Source organism: Sebastes fasciatus, chromosome 22 (genome assembly GCF_043250625.1).
Source record: "Sebastes fasciatus isolate fSebFas1 chromosome 22, fSebFas1.pri, whole genome shotgun sequence".
NCBI lineage: Eukaryota > Metazoa > Chordata > Actinopteri > Perciformes > Sebastidae > Sebastes > Sebastes fasciatus.
The window spans coordinates 24,102,441-24,124,200 of NC_133816.1; the positions used below are offsets into that span (position 1 = coordinate 24,102,441).

Consider the following 21,760-nt stretch of genomic DNA (forward strand, 5'->3'; position numbering starts at 1 on the left):
ACCATTTTTGTCTCCACAACCCATATCTACTTCACTTACTAACACTGCAAGCAAGAACAGACCTACTAGTCACAACATTCAGGAAAAGGCAACATACAAATGTGATTGAAAACTACCATACTTTATTCTAACCTCAAAACAACCTTCCAAGGTATGATATACAGTACATACAAAAAAGACAATGCACTTTCTGTATAAAGTGCCAACAAAATTACAATAAATAAGCCTGTTTGGGGCAAAACATTTACTCGACAAAACTTGTCACATGTGCCACAGTGTAGTAAGTTACTGTAGTATTCTCAGCAACAGAGAAACCTGAACTCCCAGGTATAAACAAAAGTCACATCCCTCCTCACATACCAGCAAATCTTGTTTTAACATTGTAAAGTGAACTGTTAAATAATGCCAAAATAATTTGTAAATTCCCAAAGTAGGTTACATACAAAAGAAAATCCTTATTCTAAAACAGTCACTTTATAAAGTGCCAACAAAATTAAAATAAATAAGACTCTTTGGGCAAAATATTTACTTGACAAAACTGTGCAAAACTTTACATGTGCAACAATGTAAATGGTTGGAGGTACTGACCGTGTAGAATATTTTATCAACAGAGATAGCTGATCTTACCAGAGCTTATGTGTGCATAAAAAAAGCTTACATCACTTGTAACAAATCTTGTTTCAACACTGATTTGTTACAGTAATAATGCTACAAAATAACCTGTGACTCCAAAAGCCAACATAAGAAAACAATGCACATTAAAAAACACAGTCACTCTCCGCCTATAAAGTGCAAACATATTTAGAATACATACGCCTCTTTGAACAAATTATTTAACCAAACAAATTATAAGCTTTACATGTGCTAGTGTTGGTTACTCTAGTATTACCTAGTATTACCATTCAAGAGACCCAATCTGTTTTGACAGTTCCTTCCTTCCTTGCTTCCTTCCTCCCTCCCGTCTTCCTGTCCTTCTCTCTTTCTTTCCTCCCTCTGTCCTTCCTCTGTTCTTCATTCCGTCCTTCCTCCCTCCCTTCTTCCTTCCTTGACCTGAGGAAAACAGGAGGGTTAAAACAGTGCAATTTGCCTGTTCTTGTGTTTGCTTGCAAACACTTTGATAAAATCATCCATGTTGAGTGCCCTCGCTCTTCTTGACTCAATACTTAGCAAACCTAAATGGCTTAGTCTGTTGTCTAGCATGGTTGTCCTCAAATGAGTTTGAATGAGCTTTAGAGCTGAACAACTCCGCTCACATGCAGCAACACGGGTCTAACATAACAATGTTACGCAGTACAGAATAGCTCAATGTTAGATTTAACATCGTTGACAGTCAAAACAGTGTTTGCTAATGAGATGAGATGATGACAGCCTTGTGCCAATTACAATAAAAAGAAATAAAACAAGACAGGGTAAATGTTTAGTTTATTACCGTTACAGCGTTTAACTACAGGCACAGTAAGTGTAGTCAAATGTAGGCTACTCACATCTTTCACGACGACGCTCCAGAGACGTGTTGCTTCCATAGACTGACTGTAGAAAAACAGTTTGTTTCACCTGTAGGTTCACCTGTAGGTTCACCTGTAGGTTCACCTGTAGGTTCACCTGCTCAAACTTCTTCTTCTTCGCACCTTTTTTTTTGCAGGCTACATACTACTTTAGCGCATCTCTGCCTCTCAGGTTTGAGAAGGAACTGCAACTCTAAACAAGAGTGCAGTTTACATTCAGTGCCGTGGCCCGCCTCTGACTGGGCATATAGACAATCATATTGTAAGATATTGGGGTGGCACTTGGGGTGGCCAATCAGATTTCAGGGGTGGCCTGTGCCACCCAAGGCCACTCCCTGAACATGCCAGTGCTCCCGTAGTGGCCAAACGACGGTACTACAACTTCCGTGTCCTTCAAGTGATGCCGTTGGGTCCATAAAGACTTTTTCCCATAGACTTACATTGAGAAAGAGATGTCTGTAACTCAGAGGATAATCTATTTTAAGGTGAATCAACTCCCCAGTATGAACACTCTAATAGTCCTTATGTAGGTCTTAAAAGTTGTAAAACGCACTAACAGCTGAATCCAGAGTTATTTCCCTTCCTCCGTTCATGTGAGTGAGACCCAGTTCGAGGCTGGAGAACAAGCCGTGACCGAGCGGATGCTCTACTGCGCATGTTCCATGTGCCCAAGATCCGGGTACTTTTCCAGACGGAGGTCGAGCTATTTAGGCTTCATGCACCACTGAGCAGCTGTCAGGGCAGATGTGCAGCGAGTCAAGAGCTGCATGCCAAAGCTCTTAATTGCATCCCCGTTTCCCTCACTTGCGTCTCATCCTTGCGTCTTAGTCCCTCCCACCAGGGAAGCATGGAGAGACGCAAGGAAACCATGCGAGGACAGAGGAAACGAGGAAATACGATTTAAGAGCAAGGGAACGTTGTTACCTCTGAAGCGTCACCTGAAGCGAGTCCGTTTCTGATGACAGCAGCAGCTGATCACATCTGGATCAGCTGTCAGTCAGCTTTAACAGCTGTTTGTGTCTGAACTGATCTAATACTAATAAAGACAAGTGCAAGCTGCAGTCTGTATTTCTACTGTGGACTGCTTAGAGGCTCAGGAACCATCTCTACTGGATCAATAACTTTATATTATTTATTCATTATCTGTAGTTATTGATATTCTGATTGTGAGCTCATTATTTAATAACTCAGAATATGACTATGGTGTTTTTTGAACACTGGACATTATTTATTAGGCTAAAGGGAAAATGTAAATGATGTAACTCATATCAAACCAGATGTTCAGGAATCATCAGCCTCATGTGACTGAATGGAAATGATGATAAATGATGTAAAAGGTGTTTGTTGCTGACAGACAGACTCTCCTTCTCTCTGACTTTAATAATATCATTTATAAAAGTTAACGGGGGAAATAACAGATCATGAAAAGACAGATCATTCTAATAAATGCAGAAAGTGATTTCAGACTGTTTGTCAGGTTTTATAAACCCCTCTGACTGTCAGGCTGCTTCATTGACGGTGTGTGAAGCAGAGCTACTGCAGGTCCTTCTGCTGCTGCTCAGAGCTACAATTAACACACATTATAACTAGATGGTGAATCAGAAGACAACTAAACTATAAAACGTTTAATATGTGATCTGTCTTCACTCCGGTATAAAACTCTAGTGATGTTGATGTATCAGATCAAACCGACCGGCGCAGCGTCCAATCAATAACTGATATCCAATAAGGGGTCGTGTCGGTCGGTAAAAGACTTCCGTGCAGGATACACTGGTGTATCCTCGCTCATAGCTCCTCCGGCAAGCCTCCTCGCTCCTCGCTCCTCGCTCCTCGATGCACAAATAAGGGCTTTGGGACGGTCTTCAAGATGGCACACCAGAACAACTTCCGGTTCAAGCGAGGATCGAGGAAACGAAAAATAAGAGCTTTGGGATGCACCCAAGAGGTGCTTCTCATTTCAGCATTTTTTGCCTCCTCGTCTCCTCGCTCCTCGGTCCTCGATCCTCGATCCTCCGGCTGTGACCCGGAAATTGATCTCAGTCCTCCATCTTGAAGGACGTCCCAATTCATAAAATGCGCATCGAGGAGCGAGGATCGAGGAGCGAGGATCGAGGAGGCTTGCTGGAGGAGCTATGAGCGAAGATACACCAGTGTATCCTCCAGTGTTTCCTCCACGGAAGTTTATCCGTATCAGTTATTGATTGGACGCTGAGCCGATCAGATTGATCAGATACATCAACATCACTGAGTTTCATACCGGAGTGAAGACAGATCACAGATTAAAAGATTTATAGTTTAGTTGTCTTCTGATTCACCGTCTAGTTATAATCTGTGTTAACTGTAGGAGTGAACAGCAGACGGATCATGTTGATGGTGAAGTGATCCAGCAGCAGAAGGACCTGCAGGAGCTCTGCTTCACACACCGTCACTGAAGGAGTCTGACTCTGAGAGGGGTTTATAAAACCTGACAACAAACAGACCTCAATCAATTTTCCTCATTTATTAGAGAGAGTTTTCTTTTGATGATCTGTTATTTCACTCATTCACTTTTATTAAGTATCCTGTTAAAGTCAGAGAGAGAAGGAGAGTCTGTCTTTTATACCTTTTACATCATTAATCATCATTTCCATTCAGTCACATGTGAAGCTGATAATTCCTGAGCGTCGGGTTTGATATGAGTTACATCATTTCACTTTTCCTTGAAACATTCAGACTAATACATAACTTCTACTGTCAGAACATCAATAACTACAGACGCTAATAATGAATAAATAATATAAAGATATTGTGCCAGTAGAGATGGTTCCTGGTCCTCTAAGCAGGACTCAGTCCACAGTAGAGATGGTTCCTGGTCCTCTAAGCAGGACTCAGTCCACAGTAGAGATGGTTCCTGGTCCTCTAAGCAGGACTCAGTCCACAGTAGAGATGGTTCCTGGTCCTCTAAGCAGGACTCAGTCCACAGTAGAAACACAGACCAGCTGTTATTCATGTGCAGGTGTTTGTTAAACAGAGAGGAAACACTGCTGCTCTGATAACTCTGTTTCTTTATTAGTATTAGATCAGTTCAGACATAAACAGCTGTTAGAGCTGACTGACAGCTGATCCAGATGTGATCAGCTGCTGCTGTCATCAGACGCTTCAGAGGAAACGACGTCTCATGTCTCTAAAAACATATTTACTCGATTCCTATCTCCTCGTGTCGTTTCCTCGCCTCCTCCGCTCGCATCTCCCGTGGGCGGGACTAAGACGCGAGGAGAGGAGTCGAGGAGTCAAGCCGTATAAAAGCACTAATGGGAAAGACCCCAGGTGTATCAGGGAATCAGCTATGCAGAGGCAGCAAAGAAGGTTTCAGGAGGCATAAAAGTGACAAAGCAAAATAACACTGTGAATGAAGATGTTGGAAAATGTGCAGGATGTGATAAGTTGAAGGAGGAAACTCTGCTAGTCAGAAAAAGTGACTTTGTGCTCTTTATGGCAGAAATAATCAACTGTTCGGCACAGTCAAAAAGTCGCAATGAAAGGATTAAATTAATTGTCAGATCAGCTGAGAAGTACCTTGAAGTGAATGGGAAACAGTTAGAAACATTCTGAATGAAGATACACAATCCTCACAAACATGGGCTGGATCCTCTTAATGGTGTTCTTCTGCTACAATGGAATGTGAGAAGCTTAATGACAAATGGACAGGAGTTTAAGAAGTATATTGATAATTTACAAAAGAAACCTAATGTAATCTGTATACAAGAGACATGGTTGAAACCACAGTGGGATTTTGTTGTAAAGGGATATTCTGTAGTTAGAAGAGATAGGGAATCTGGTAATGATGGAGGAGTTGCAACCCGTGTGTTATTAAATAGGTCTTTCAGTGACAGACTCTTTCACCTGCGGTGTGTTAAAGAGAGATACCACAGCTCCTCCTGCTGCTGCTGGAACACTTTATCAACAGATCATAAAGATTATCTGACATAATGTGGAGAAATATCACTTCATTACCAGGTTGGAATAGAAATAAACAGGAATATATGATACATATTGAGTTAATTGTTGGAGTTATGGAGAAGGTGTAGGATCATATACTTCTTCCAACTTCTCTTCGGACATGTAATATTTATTTATGTTAATTATTTGTTAATTGATTGTTTACTGTTCATTTTATTAGTTATTCTTTTTTGTTTTTTACTGAGGTATTTGTTACATGTTCAAAATAAATAATTAATTAAGAATAAAGTGAAACTAAATGGTTGTCACTGTCCACTAATATTAAACACAAATCCCAATTAGTGTATGAGCGTATGAAAATAATATGCAAGATCAGCATATAGTTTGTTATTATGAACGGCCGAATGGTGCGTTGCTTTAAATGCTGCGGATGCAAGGAATCGTGGGATGTTATTCTCTCCTTTCCTTTGGTAAAGGATGCTCCAGTGTTTCCTCTGCTAAAGGAGATAATAAAGGAAGCATTGAAGCTCCTCTCCTTAACTTTTGGTGAATTTGAACAGCTCTTATCATGGCTGCTACTGAGGTACTGAGAGGGTCATTTCACTCCGTTAGGAACCTTCCTGAGCAAAAAGGACTATTCGAACGCAGCCCTGCTCTCAGGAATGAACGGGGCCAACGCCTCCAACGCTGTATCCAGTTCCCTTAGTACATCCATGGTTATCACTCCCAGGGCGTCAAATATAGAGGCTTTGTCACGGCCATCGACGTCCGGTATCGCTGCACAAGGCACCCTTTAATACTGGTATGAAACGCACCAGGCGCTCCATTAATGTGAACCCATCCACAGCAACAGTAACCGCTCTGAGAAAGTGCTCCGGCAGTGTGGTGACGTAGTTTAAAGAGCAAAAAGACACACAGCGGGTGCAGATTGGCCTTACAGGTTAATGCACTGTTCTGTAGTGCTGTTTGGTATTTTCTTTGTAGTAGTGGTAAAAACACAGCTAAGTATGTTTATTAAAAAAGTGTGAATCATCCATTCATTCAGTTATGTCATTGATTCTGGTTGTTGGCTTGACTGGACCCGCTCTACCTACTGAGCCACCCGGGTTGAGCTACTGGAGCCGACCGGAGGGGAAGCGGTGGTCGACCAATCAGAGACAGAGAAAGGTTTGGTTCAGAAAATAACCTGCACAGAAAGAGGAAGTCCTCGTCTATATAGAGAGCTGTATTTCATTCTCAGACAGTCAGCAGCTAAACAACATGGGGGTCACCGCTCTGTGCTTCAGACTGTGTGAGTACTGACTTTATTTATTCTTTATCTACCTTTAACATCCTGTATATCCAACCGTCTCTCTGATATTCAACTTTGCTCCTTTGTTCATCCAGTGATGCTTGAATTCACTCTGCTGAACAGCTATACTCTGAAAAGTGGTGAGTAACAAATAGAAACTCCTAAAGATCCTAAACATGTTGCATCATTCTGTCCATCTAAAGGACCTTTTAAGTCTGTATTTGTCTCTATGCTGTGATTTAAGTTCCTACGGTTATGTTTAATATTTTTGGAGAGGTTGAGTTTAATGAATTAATCTCCATGTCACTAGCAAATACCAGAATACATTTTGCAAAAAAAATCCCATTTTAATCTGTCACAAGGTGTAGACAGCTACTGTACAGTGGTTTTGTTGATTTTGTTTCCTGTCATAGTTCTGAATGTTTCTTTTGGGACACTATAATTTCTTTCTCGGTTTCAGATGCAGCTTTTCTTCGTGTCACTCCAAACAGACAGCAATACTTCGAACACAACTCTGTTTCTTTTGACTGTAAGGGATCTGATGGCTCGACTCATTTGAGAGTGATCAGGAATAACCAGGAATCTGATGTAGAATGTGATACTAAGACGCCAACAGGGTCCTGCACCATTAAGAGAGTTTATCAATCAGAAGACGGAGAGTTCTGGTGTGAGACTGAAGGAGGAGAGAGGAGCAACAGTGTCAACATCTCCGTCACCGGTAGGTTTATAGCATCTCCAAAATCCACTGCATATCTATTTTAACCTGTCATTCAACTGATGATATGCATCGTTCTCAGATCAGATCAAGACAATCAGGTTTACCACGTGTTACCTGGAATTATTGAAGAAAACGTTTCCGTTTTCCTCTCACGCCTCCACGGTGAACGGAGAATCAAAAACCGGAGGAGAGTCTTGATGAATTGAAGTAAATGAGGGTCATTTACAAACTCTCACACGACTTGTGCAGAATAATCCAAGTCTCACTTATCCGGTCGTAAACTCACTACTTCATAAAACACACACATCTTCACTAAAACCTGACTATTTAAAACACTATACGGCCAATATACTTCAGGCAAGTAGTGAGCATACGAATGGATCTTGGATTATTCTGCATAAGTTGTGTGAGAGTTAGTAAACTGATGTTTTCATGTAGTTCTGCTGTTGTTAAACGCCCACCCACCCCTCATTTACTTCAATTCATCAAGACTTTTCTCCGTTTTTTGTTTCCCCGTTCATTTTAGAGGCGTGAGAGGAGAGCAAAGGTTTCTTCAATAATTCAAGGTAGCACGGTCAAGTAACATTTTTATTCAATGTATATTTTTACAGAATCTTGCTAAATGTATAGGCAAATGTAAAAACGTGCAGTCACAAACTGATCAACAAATCATTTTTCTATTTTTAGTTTCTAATTAAAGTTCCTAAAGTATGTGTTTTGTCTATGTCTATGGTGAAATCTAAAATGTCTTTAAACATGACACAATCACTGCTAAACTATGGTACAGATGTGTCTGAGGACTTTGTCTGGGATGCCTTCCTCTCTACCTGGAAGCACACTAGGAGTAGTAATACTTATAAATCCCCAAACTAATCTGTAACTTTAACCTAAACCAACCAGCTTCATGGCTTCTATTATTAGGGCTGTCTGTCACTGTGTTAAATTACTGCTTACTTGATTCAATCAGCGTTCTATTGTGAGTAATTCTAGTTGTGAGTTTGTACATAAAACTAACGTTTTACTGACATGTTGCTCAGCTGGAGATGTGATCCTGGAGATTCCTGCTCTTCCTGTGACGGAGGGAGACGATGTGACTCTGAGCTGCAGAAGTAAGATGACTCCGTCCTCCAACCTCCCGGCCGGTTTCTACAAAGGTGGCCAATCCGTGCGGAGCAGTTCATCCAGGGAGATGACCATCCACAATGTTTCCAAGTCTGATGAAGGCGTCTACGACTGCCGCATCTCTGGAGTTGGAGATTCACCAGGAAGCTGGCTGGCTGTCAGAGGTCAGACAGAACAGTGTTACAAAACAACATATAGACGAGTTATATATGAGCAAATTGATGTCACCTCTACTTTGACAAATGTAGTTGTTTGAAGCTTAATATAAATTCAGTATGGCTGTTTTTTAAAGGAATGTGCCTGCCAGTGTCGTAAACATTGTGATCATTGTGATGTGATGTTATCAATATTTATATTTTGCAACTTTTTCACATTTAAAAAAATATACATTTACACTTAAAGTTCCATACGTAGTGTTATTTGTAATGTTACAGCAAATACCGTTTCTCCTACCATCTCTCCAACATCATCTCATGAAGAGCTCCTCTCTGAAAACGACGACTCCGACGACTCCGACGCCGACTCCGACTCCGACGGCTCTCAGCTCCTCATCCTGCTGTCGGTCGTCATCGTCACCATTTTAATGGCGGTTCTGATGTTGGTGGTGGGAGTCCTTCATATGAGGATACACAGAGGTACAGAGAAGTTAACTTCATCACCGTAATATGATATGTATCAATAACGAACCACTTAAACAAGAAAGCAACCGTGTAAATCACTTCCAAAGGAGCATTAAAGGTCCCATATCGTGCTCATTTTCAGGTTCATACTTGTATTTTGTGTTTCTACTAGAACATGTTTACATGCTGTAATGTTCAAAAATTCTTTATTTTCCTCATATAGTCTGCCGGAATATACCTGTATCCACCCTCTGTCTGAAACGCTTCGTTTTAGTGCATTTCAAGGGAATTGCAACGGAATTACGTTGCTAGGCAACAGTTTGGGTCAATGTTTACTTCCTGTCAGCTGATGTCATTCACATAAAGTGCAACAGGAAATAAACTGGGACACATTTAGAATGTTTACGTTTAAAACTGTGTAATGATCTATATATTGTAGATTTGTGACATCACAAATGGACAGAAATCCTGACGGCTTGTTTCAAACGCACAATTTTCTGAATACGGCTGCGTGTATTTCTCCGTATATTGAACGTTTTGATACTTTAACAGTATTTATATATCACTTAAACCTGCTTTATAATATAAAAGACATGAAAATCGCACTTTTTACAATATGGGACCTTTAAAGTCAAATGCCGCCTTCAACAAGCTCAACCCATCAGATGTTTTAGGTAATAAGTTTGAAATTAGAGCCGTGATTGTAAGACACTCAAAAACTATTGCAAGGCTGCGCTGAAGCAGCCGTTATATTATATATATTATATATGTTATATATATATTGTATTGATGGTTACTAAACAGTTCAAAACAGACATATAAACAAGTAATTTCCTGTGTATCAAATTATGTTTCCCAGAAAGAGCTACAGTCTAGTTTAACTATACAATAATCTAATGTTGTGGGGAAAAACAACCGAACTAACCAACAAATGTACTGAGCTATATCCTGTTTTAACACAGTTGTGTTTGTAGTATTCTTTAATATTTAACAGTTTTACACAGTTGACGATGTTACACTAACTGTACAACGCATCAGTGTGAATCAAGTCGGTTGTTAAATATTTTACACTTTTTGAAATATCAAACTTTAAATGTCTTTTCTGTGTTTCTGTTGATGTCAATATATTTTTGCTTTTCTATCCTTCAGTTTCCTCAAAGACGCCAACAGCAGCGTCACGCTCAGATGAGGACAGTCATAATGGTGAGGACTGTAGTTGTTTATAACAACTTTGTAAGCTTTTTAACTTAATGACTAAAGAATTAAAACTAAATGTGTTTTCTGTGTCAGTCTATGGAGAGGACGCTGCAGAGCATCCAGACGGCGTGACGTATGCAGTCGTCGTCACAAAACCCAGAAAAAACAAAGGTAACCTGATGTAAGGAACACAGCAAGACTTTAATGGATTACTTATATATTTATTGTTTTATATTTTATAAGCACATGTACACTTTGAGAGACACAGGGTATATATCATCTTTAAGAAGGTTAACCACAGAGAAAATGAAAATAACGAGAAGAGTTCCTGTCCCTCATGTTCGAGGTGACAGTTGAGGTGTTGGTTGAGAGAGCAACACCATGTGGATTATTTTTACATTTTCTCAGTGTGTGGTTCACTGGGTGTTTTGTTTTAGACGCTGCAGATGCTGCTGATAATTTGAGCCTCCATCTCAAGTCCAACTACAGCAGAAAACCACAAACTGATGAAGGTGAGGGGTCCTTTTCACCCCTTCAGTCTATTAACAGTATTTATAATTAACCGTGTGTCTCTTGCTTTCTGATGTTTCTCTCCTTCAGATGATGACGATGATGAATCCTCACTTCAACCTGTTTACTCTACTTTGACGATGAGTAAAACTCCACAAGATCTCCAACAGGGTTCGTTTGTTATTCACATGCAGGTGGACAATTTCACATATTTTCTAAGAAGCTGCTCACACACAACACAACTACAGACATTTCAACATCACATCTGTATCTGGTTTAAGGTCCACATGTAGAACTCACCTGGGAGTTAAGGTTGTTTTGACTATTATTTTGAGTTAAGGTTTTACTGACTGTTATTTTGTTTATTTTGACTATTATTTTGTTTGTTTGATTATTATGAGTTAAGATTATTCTGACTATTTTGACTTATGTTGACTAATACTTTATTTATTTTGACAATTATTTTATTTATTTAGATTATTTTGTTTATTTTGACTGTTGCTGTTTTTTTTTACCATTTGACGATCATATGAATTAAGAATATTTTTTTATTATTTATTTATATCATTCTGTTAAAAAAAAAAAATAGGATCAGATTTATTGTGTATTAACATGAATTGTACTTATTTCTAAAGCAGAATCCGGATTATTAAACTCTGCAGCGACTCCGAGGTCCACAGCAGCCGAACACTCAGAGCAGGATCTTCTCTACGCTCCGTTCCTGAAGGTAATGACACTCACAGCTGCAACTTCCTCTTAATCTCACTAATCACTCTTTTATGGTGATGTTGAACTCTCCACACTACAGCTGTACGGCAGGTATGCTCCTTTAAATGTGAACTCAAGTGGTGTGTGTCAAAATCAGCCAAGAACACAGAATATATTACGGTGTGGTGCAGATACTGGTCCAGACTTTAGTTGAGAGAGATGAATGAGTTAAAAACTAGGGTTGATCCGCTGCAGCGTTGATGAGTAGACGAGTTGCAGGTGTGCAGCCTGTAACAGGTGAATCAGCTCTGCAGCAATCAGAGAGACAGCAGAAACCAGACCGTGATCTCCGTTTGTAGTCCCGCTCACAGCTGAATGAAGCTCCCCTCTTTAAGATGTAGTGTATAAATACAGCGGCGAGCTTTTGGACCAACTTCCCTCTCTCCGAAGGAAACTGTCTTAACGTTTCGTAACCATGGTTTCACATCAAGCAGCAACTGTTATACAATACGCTAATAATTAATAAGCTAAATAAGAAACCGTGTGGGGAGAGAGGTGGCAGGTGTATTGCCAAGATTATTTTTTACATACAAGGAATCTGGTGTTTTGGTGCATAAACAAGAAACATAGAATAGAAAATTACAATATATATATATATATATATCTGTTTAAAATGAAAGCTTGGCAAGAATATGCAAAGATATATTCTAGGGGATGTGCCAAGGTTCACAGTATTAAGAATAAAAACAGTTTGCAATATACAGAGAAACTAATATAAAACTGACTCACGTGCTCCATTGGTGGCATGGAGAGCTGGAGACACAAAAAGAAACGGTCGTGACAATATTAGTGTTAATCAGTAAATGTTGTCTTCCATAGAAGAGATGAAGGTTTGCAGGACACCGAAGCCTCGAAGACGCCGACCTGGAGTGACGACATCTCTAGTCAACTGAATGACTTGAGGCTGAGCTCTACAATTTCTTTTATTTGCTAAACTGTTGAAACACACATCTGTGGTTTCACTTACTTCACTCAGTGACCCAGTTAGAGGCCACACAGAGCAGAGACATCTGACTGAAGAAGACTCCGTGTTAATGTGTGAACGAGAAGAAGAAACGTTAATAATGTTGAATGTGAGGCTTTGTGTTCAACGGAGTTGTGTATTTTTTCAACTCAGCAACAAAAGCATGTTATCCAATAATCAGCCAGCAGCTACATGAAACCGTTCATATCTCAACATGTTGTATTTGTGTCTTCTGTTCACTCTGTAAAAAGTCATTAACTTATAAATATAGCTACACTTTCCATTTACACTTGCACTTTGTGAAGCTTTAAACTGAATTCAAAACAAAAGATGGCAGATTTTGTATATTAGAAATAAAGAGAGTATAGTGTTTGTGCATTTATTAGTCCTGTTTTAACTGTTCATCTGGACGATGTGATCAGTCAGTACAGCAGCAACAGTTTACTTTTATTGCGGTGTAACAGTGAAACCTCGTCGTTCTATCTGCTCTGTTCACACGTCTGTTTATCAGAAGCAGCTTTTTCATGCCCTCACTGTGGTCGACCACCAGCATGATGCTGTCACATCAGTCCGACTTGAAGCCACACTGATGCATTTATTTGGTCTCTATAATAAAGTCGGGGAGTCTTCTTCTAAATTGGCCCATTTTTAGTTTCTAAAAGTAAACTTTTAAGTGTACTTTAAGTGTAAGAACAGTCAACTTTGAGTAGACAACTAGTTTACATCCGAGTTGTATTTTGTACTGCAACTACACTATGAACTAAACAAGTGAATAGGTATACGGTTAGTTTAATAGTTATATTAAACTTGTAGCCCACTTTTTAGTTTATGAAAGTACAAGTAATATTGACATATTACCCTGTCCTATTGGAAATGTATGCCAAAATGTCAGTACGTCAGTTAGACTGACAGCTATGTAGATATTAGTATTTATCATATTCAAAAACCTCCTGTTTCAGACTAAAAGAGCTATCATAAATAATATTATATCATACAGTATAAGAGCATGCAGGTTAAAATAATAATAATAAAACAATAATAACATGACAGGCAGTCTTGTATTTAGGTTTTATTGAAGCTCTCACACTGGTAACTCATCACCAGTATGGATAATAACTCTCACTCTGCCTTCTGCTGTAAAACCAAACACCATCATCATCTGTCTCATCAACACGTCTCTTCTTCCATAGAGAACTGTTATTGCTCAAATATTCTGAAACAGTTTATTAATCAGAATTATTTTGAACTTGCTGAGAATACAGACACAGCTCTCTGAATGTGTTTGATCCCATTTACATGTGATAACAATCAGACAATAAACACAACGGAGAAGAGAATTAATGAAGCTTATGGAAGGAATGCAGAGAGACTGTGAAAGACGAAGCAACAATGAAAGGAGGAGAGAAGAAGACCTTATCTTTAAGTATCAACAAAGAGAGTTTAACACCAGTGACCAACACAGTAGTAGAGATAACGCTCTGACAGAGAGTGATGGAGAGAACTGGGGTTGATATACTGCAGTGTTGATGAGTAGATTGATTAAAGGTGTGCAGCGTTTGACAGGTGATAACATATATCCTGAGTATATCCATCTTCCCGATCCTCAGAAACTGACTTATTCATGTGGGGAGAAAAATCAATGTGCAACATTAGCTGCTAAATACGATGACTGTTGTCGTATATTAAGACACAACACAAGCTCTGAACATGTTTTTCATTGATTACATACAGTATATAAATGAGTGTGTTTAAAGTGTGTTTGTTATATTGTCGTTATCTATTTGGTTGTTTTGTATGAAATATAATTATTCAATAAGAACTGCAGGACAGACGGAGATCTTTGGGTTTATTTCATAAAGGACATACAGTATCATCACACTGATGCAACATATTACAAACTGGTAATAAAAAGACAATTTAGAAGTTTAACATGATGCTGAAAAGATAAATAAAAAAGCTCTAAATGACTTTTCTTGTTGTCAGTGCAGTCACAGCCTCCTCCACAACATCTTTATTTACAGTGAACTCAGACCATGAAACATCATAACATCCAAAATTATGAATACAAAAACGTCATGCACTCTTAGTTTTCAACAATAATTAAAGCAACTGGTTGCATTTGGTTTGAAAGGCAGCTGGAATACTATGTGATTCCTCTACAAGCAGACAACGTATATTATAATTAGGAATGTCAATCGATTAAAATATTTAATCACAATTAATCGCATGACTGTACATAGTTAATCATAAATTAATCACGCATTTTGATCTGTTCTAAATGAACCTTAAAGGGAGAATTATCAAGTATTTAATCCTCTTATCAACATGGGAGTGGACAAATATGCTGCTTTATGCAAATGTATGTATATATTTATTATTAGAAATCAATTAACAACTCAAAACAATAACAGATATTGATCCAGAAACCCTCACAGGTACTGCATTTAGCATAAAACAATATGCTCAAATCATAACATGGCAAACTGCAGCCCACCAGTCAACAACAGCTGTCAGTGTGTCAGTGTGCTGACTTGACTATGACTTGACCCCAAACTGCATGTGATGATCATAAAGTGGGCATGTCTGTAAAGGGGAGACTCGTGGGTACCCATAGAACCCATTTACATTCACATATCTGGAGGTCAGAGGTCAAGGGACCGCTTTGAAAATGGACATGACAGCTTTTCCTCAACAAAATGTGGCCCCACTTTGGAGCGTTATTTAGTGTCCTTCCCGACAAGTTAGTTTAACATGGTTGGTACCGATTGATTCATTAGGTTTGCTAGAGCCTCTGAAAGACAGTGAGGTCGCGGGTCTCAGAGGGTTGCTTTTCATGTGTTTCTCCCTCTGTTTTCTCTGTCTCTTCCTCTGTATTCTCCACATCACTGTGTACTTGTGCTGGCGGGGGCTGGTCTGATATTGTGTTTTCTTTCTGGATGTCATATAAAATTGAATTTCCCCTCTGGGGATCAATAAAGTGCCTTCTTGGGACTGGAATAGGGTTTAGTATAATTTTAGGACACATATTACTGTGCATTTTTTGTTAGTCATTTTCCTCTGTTTAGAAACACTAGGTGAAGGGATGGCTGCCATTAGTATGTTTTGTTTGATTAGCTTGAGAGTAGTTAAAATAGAGTTGTATTTCTTGTTTATATCTAGTTGTTTTGCCAGCACGGCTGTGATTTTAAGTTCTAGTTTGTAGCCGTTTTACTTATTTATTTTGGCGCCATCTGAAGCCCGTTCTTATTTTTATTTTACATATCAACACACTTGCGATCGCTTTTGTTTGCTGCAACATTGTTTGTGATTGTGTGCAGCCTGTTTTGCATCATTTGATTGTCCAGTGCGTGATCTAACTGAGGAATTACACATGTAATTAGAAAATAACACAGAATGTCTCAAAGTAAGTCTCATCATTATGATTCAGCAGAACAAAAAGTACATCAATAAAAATGTAATCTTTATTACATTTTATCACAGATTAGATTTAATGTGAATAAATAGATTTACTGTCTCACTTCTTTGTGTTTCAGTTATTCTCAGATTTGCTCTCATGGTTAGTTTAATCATCTTGGTCTCAGCAACAAATCAAAGTCACATGGAGAAGATAAAACAATGATTTGGTAAAAAGATGAACCTCAGCGTTCTTGGTCATCAGCTGCTTCAGTTCTCTCTCAGCTTCCTCTTTCTTCTGCTGCTGATCATGGAGCTGTTTGTTAAACTGGGAGAGAGGAGAGATGAAGTAAATGTTCACATTAATGTCTGGATGAATTCTCATTGTGATCAGCTGGATGATGAAACCTGTTCATACTCAGACAGTTTGACTCAGTTTACTCTGAGTGGATTAAAACTGGAGACATAACACTGATTTATCATCTGTTACATCAACAATACTGAATACAGAGATGCTTCTGCTTTAGAGTTATAAAATACCATACCTACTACCTGCAGGAAGAATGGAACTGAATAGTTATACACATTTGTATTACTAGTTCAGTGTCTATCCAGAACATGTCTGTCTACAACAGGCTGAATGTTTGGTCTGTGGTGTTGCTGCTTGCAGCTTTCTAGAGAACTGATCATACAAACAACTAAACACTCAACTCTGCTCTTCATTGGTCCTCAGTAATACACCTGATATAGTTGAGTCACATCACGACTACTCAGAAACACCGGTAGAATAAACTCTGGTTCACGGAAGAAAACACACCAAGTCTGACTACTAGTGGTCAGAAACACTGATGAAATACACTTATCAGATGTATTAATTACCAAATAGACATATTAATAACTTGCTTTGACATAACCTGTAAAGTAGAGCATGGATTTAATTAGTGGAGGTATTTAGCTGGTGGTAAAGTTATAAGTTAGTATGGTAGAAACATCCACTAGTTGAGTTTCAGGTTCAGAGTGGTGCTGTCCCTGTAGACTATCCACTCAGACTAGTTTGGTTGTAACGTTATTCTATCCAGCATCCAGCAGCAGAAGTGAAGTTCAGTCAATGAGCTGCTGTCTGTAAAGACCTGCTGCTGATGACATGCTGGACTCAGTCTGCAGAGAACTAAAGCTCAGAGTGCTGTCACTTCTTTATTCAAAGTTTATTCATATTGTCCAAACTGCACCAGTCTTGACCCTGCATGTCCTCTGGTCCTGATCGTTACACCCTCCTAGTGTGAAGTAGATTGGACTCTATTATGAAACATGTCTTCTAATGTGTCTTTCAGCACTTTTTAGATCCTGCAAATATTTATGTGACAATAAACATCTTCATTGTTCTTCATTCTGATGAGAGTTATGTGTGTGTGTGTGTGTGTGTGTGTGTGTGTGTGTGTGTGTGTGTGTGTGTGTGTGTGTGTGTGTGTACTTCTCTCTTCAGCTGGCTGATCTCTTCCTTCTTGATCTCCAGTTGATGTTTTGTCTCCTTCAGCTCTTCATTAATCTTCTTCATCTGTGCATCAGCTGCTTGTTCTTTGTCCTCCAGCTAACAGACAGACAGATGGATGTTGATTTCAACTGTTAGTAAATCATAATCAGACACAGATACACAATAAACATATATTCATCTGTTAGTGTTTCTTTTAATGTGAGAAGTGTTTGACCCTGATGTTCAGTATGAGGTCCTGGAGACGCTGGACTCTTTAACTGCTCTAAAATATATTAAACATTGTTTTATCACCTCGATACTTCATGACTTTTAACTTGTGTTAAATTGCTTCTTGACATCATTATGAACTGATGATTTGTTCCAGTAGTCACATTACTTTTACTGTAAAACCTGGTTAAATACAGTGGACTTTCATCTGCTTGATATCTGTGAATAGTGTTTCCATCTCACTCGTCTCAGTTAAACACAAAAACATTGCAATATGTGTTTTTGTCGATTTATTTTCTCTGAACCAATAGACGGCAGTAGAGGGACTTTAATCTTGTCAGCACACAATTAAGGAGTGAAAGTGGGAAGAACAAAGTAGGCGTGTCAGTCATCTAAATCCAGAAAGTTAATAATAATCATATTAACCTCTTTTTTCTGGGACTCCAACTCATTCTTCAGTTTCTCCACTTCCCTCTGAGCGTCCTCCTTTCTCTGTGTCTCCTCTAGGAGCTGACTGTGGATATCAGTCTGGTTTCCCTTCAGCTGGTAGAGAAGAGAGACAAGGAGAAAGACTAGATAAGAGACATGCTCTATTTTCAGCCATGGAGTGATAACACAACACAATCACACCTAAAAACACAACAATAACATGGCTGGAAACAAATCACTATGTTGATGAGAAGATATAGAAAAGGAGAAAAACAGCCAAATACATTGTTGAAAGTAAAATAATTAACCATGGCCGTGTTGTCCTGCAGCTCATTTTCCTTCATCTGAACTTCTGGCTCAGCTTGGTGTCTCCTGTGCTGTTCATCCTGGAGCTGAGCAGAGACACATTCTTTCAATAGAATATATTTTAAAGGAACAAGACAACACTAACAGATAAAAGGCCTGTAAAGAAACACATTCATGTACATCAGAAACCCCAGATAAACATTCTCCGTAACGTTGTTTTGTATTATTATTTCAAAACCATAATGTTCTAATTTTGGAAGAGAAACCTTTATTGGAGAATACAAACACTAACCTCCGTGATGTTAGTCTGCAGCTCCTCCTCCAGGGTCTGAACTCTGTTCTCAGCTTCGTGTCTCCTCTGCTGCTCATCCTGGAACTTCTGTCTGGAAACTGTCTGCCACTTAAACTGAAAGAGAGGAGACAGAGATTAGAGACAAGATGAGAGACATGTCTCTTATTAGGGAAAGTGATGATGAATATTAAATATATCTCATGGTCTGATTTGTGTGAATTTTGCATTTTCACTACAGTTGAGAACACTCAGCTGTTCCTGTTAGAAACTCTGCAGTTCAACAGTTTGACCAGAAAAACACATGATATAAAAACTACCACTTACCCCAGAGGAGGAAGAACGGACTGGAGCGGCTCGGCTTCTTTCCAACTGGGGACAAATGGAGAGGTTAAGAGAAAACGTGACAAACGTCACTAAGGTAACATTCAGAACAAAACACCGGTCTGGAGCACCGGTCTCTCGTTTGAGTCCTGTGTTTGTTGGACCCTCCAACTTCCCTACCCGCCCACCATAAGTGGTCTTTCTAACTTTATATTCTACGTAACTAGCTCTGCAGTTAGACTTCCGTCACTAGACAACATGCTACAAACTCCACGTTACAACCGTCACTACAAATCACTGCTCCTTCATGCAGGCGTGTAATATTCACGCCTCAGCGGGGCAAAGCGTGACACTGACACACTTTCTTCCGGTCTATTACATGCTTTACCGTGAGACTGGGCTGCCCCTATAATACTAGGAGACAGAGATGCAGCCGCTTAGCTTGGGAGAAAAGTGAATAAACTCCAAAATTAGTTATTACGCATTCTTGAACTGAACAAAATGATTCTATTTAGTTAAGTGATTTGTGATTTCTGCCTCCACAGTGAACCAGCCTGCTCAACACTGAACTTTCTCATGTTGACAGTGGTTCATCCTCATTAGAGCTACACTAGATATATCAATAGATACAGCAAAGATAAGGTAGAGAGATGAACCTCCATGTTGTTGGACTCCATCAGGGTCTGCAGGTTGGTCTCCATCCTCTGAATCTGATCCTGGAGCTGCTGGACTTCAGCTTCTTTTTCTTTAAACTGGGAGGAAAGAGAAGATGAGAGACAATATATATAGATATAGATATAAAAAACATAATATTTAATATAACAATATATATATAAATATAAAAAATCCGACGCGTTCGGTTCGCTAGTCACGGTTCGGGCGTGTATGAATTGTTCGGTTCATTTGAAATAAGTTATGAGGCAGATTGTGTGTTTTTTTCATGTAGAGTTAGGCTCCCGTTTATTGTCATACTACAGATGGGGAACAGACTCACAGATTTCAGTCAAAAAGGCATCCGCAGAAAAAAACTTCAAATAAAGTTATCGGGGGAAAAAACTGCGACTGTCAGTCAGTTTAGGAAATGACGAGTAGACACGATAAAGTCCAGTTAGAGGATCCACCAGCATCGTTTGGCTCTGCTGTATGGGAGCATTACGGCTTTAGTGTTACCATGAAAATGACGGAAAAAAGTGTTGGATAAAACGGCGATTATGTAAACACTGTGCAACATGTGTGGTTTATGCTAACAGCAACTCTTCCAATATGATGAACCATTTATGAAGACATCGCTCCGGTGTGTCCGTCGATGGCGCAAGGAGAAGAGAGACGGGTATAAAGAGCAACTCCTCCCTGCAGCATTTAAACAACCTCTACATGCAGACTCAGACAGGGAAAAAAACATAACTACAGCATTGGGGAGGTTTATAGTGAAAGATATGCAGCCTTATGTAGTCGTGGAGGACGCTGGATTTCAGCATATGATTAACGTAACGTTACTTGAGCCGCGCTATAATATTCCGTCTCGCCCACACTTCAGCAACACAGTAATTCCCGAACAAACACGACAAGGAATTGTGAAAGAATTGTCAAACACATACGACGTAGCTCTTACTACAGACGGATGGACATCCAGGGCTACTGAAAGTTACTGAACTGTGACTGGCTGAACCACCACATCACTTCAGAGTGGGAGATAAAAAGTTATGTTTTGTTTTTAGTATAGTTCTGGTTGAGCCTATACTTCAATTAATGTTGATGGCCTTAGTCTATAATTACATCATATTCATATGAAAATAACAAAGCTGTATTTTTTGTTTGCACTAATGACTGTAGAAGACCTATTCTTTCAATTAATATTTGACAATGAAGAAGTGTTTATGTTCCTTATATAAGCCATACTTTTGTTAAGGCAAACATTTGTTAACTTATTTTTGCCAAATAAATGAAAAGCATGTTGAAATCAGAACATGACCTCCTCGCTGTAACAGAAAAGAACCGAACCGAAAACCGTGATATGAAGCGAACCGGGAATTTTGTGAACCGTTCCACCCCTAATATATCTAGATCTATATAGATATAGATCTAGATATATTAGACTCAGATGGAGAAGCTAAAAAAAAGAAGAAAAAAAAGAAAAAATATTCTGAGGAAAAGATATAAACCTCCTTAATGTTGGCGTCTGATTCCTTCTGTTGGTTCTCCAACTTCTTCTTCAGTGTCTCCACTTCTTCCTTCTTCTGCTGTTCTTCGTTGCTGCGTCTCTGGATCATATTAAGACATGTGACTGAACATTGTATACAATCACCCATCAACCCCAATCATCTGATTTCTGCTGAATAACCAGAGATAAATTTCAGCTCTCTATATATTATAAATTCTGCATTTCAGCAGCATGTGGGATGTAAGATATGTTTTCCCCTCAGTATACAGTATTCTGTACAAGTTCAGATTCTCTTTCAGGGCTGCACAGTTGTATCTGTTTATGAAGCCAATCTGATTATCTCTGTATTTGATATTTGATATATATATAAATACTGTATATGATATAAATGTATTGTATAAATTGTACCTTCATGATGACCACTTACCAAAGGTAATGAAAAGATGCTACGGGTGTTTCTAGTTCTCTCCAGCTGGAAGGAGGAGGACATGAAGAGACACATGAGAACCACATTAAATCATGAGA

The 21,760-nt window shown here is 39.1% G+C and overlaps 2 protein-coding genes across 2 annotated transcripts in view; one reads left to right on the forward strand and one right to left on the reverse strand.

Moving 5' to 3' along the window:
• LOC141761342 (uncharacterized) overlaps positions 1 to 21,760 on the reverse strand; it is a 251,683-nt gene that overhangs the window by 212,430 nt on the left and 17,493 nt on the right. Inside the window, exon 4 of the mRNA XM_074624677.1 lies at positions 21,663 to 21,707. Coding sequence (XP_074480778.1) covers positions 21,663 to 21,707 — 45 coding nt within the window. The remainder of the gene's footprint in view (positions 1 to 21,662; positions 21,708 to 21,760) is intronic.
• On the forward strand, positions 6,705 to 10,384 carry LOC141761251 (uncharacterized). Its single transcript, XM_074624582.1, has 6 exons — positions 6,705 to 6,735; positions 6,831 to 6,875; positions 7,196 to 7,453; positions 8,491 to 8,739; positions 9,010 to 9,235; positions 10,345 to 10,384. The coding sequence occupies exons 1-6, from the start codon at positions 6,705 to 6,707 to the stop codon at positions 10,382 to 10,384; spliced, it is 849 nt and encodes a 282-aa protein (XP_074480683.1).

Coding starts and splice junctions, on each gene's coding strand:
- LOC141761251 (XM_074624582.1), top strand. CDS start 6,705: ATGGGGGTCACCGCTCTGTGCTTCAGACTGT. Junction 8,740..9,009: donor AAGCTGGCTGGCTGTCAGAG/GTCAGACAGAAC, acceptor GTAATGTTACAG/CAAATACCGTTTCTCCTACC. Junction 9,236..10,344: donor GAGAAGTTAACTTCATCACC/GTAATATGATAT, acceptor TCTATCCTTCAG/TTTCCTCAAAGACGCCAACA.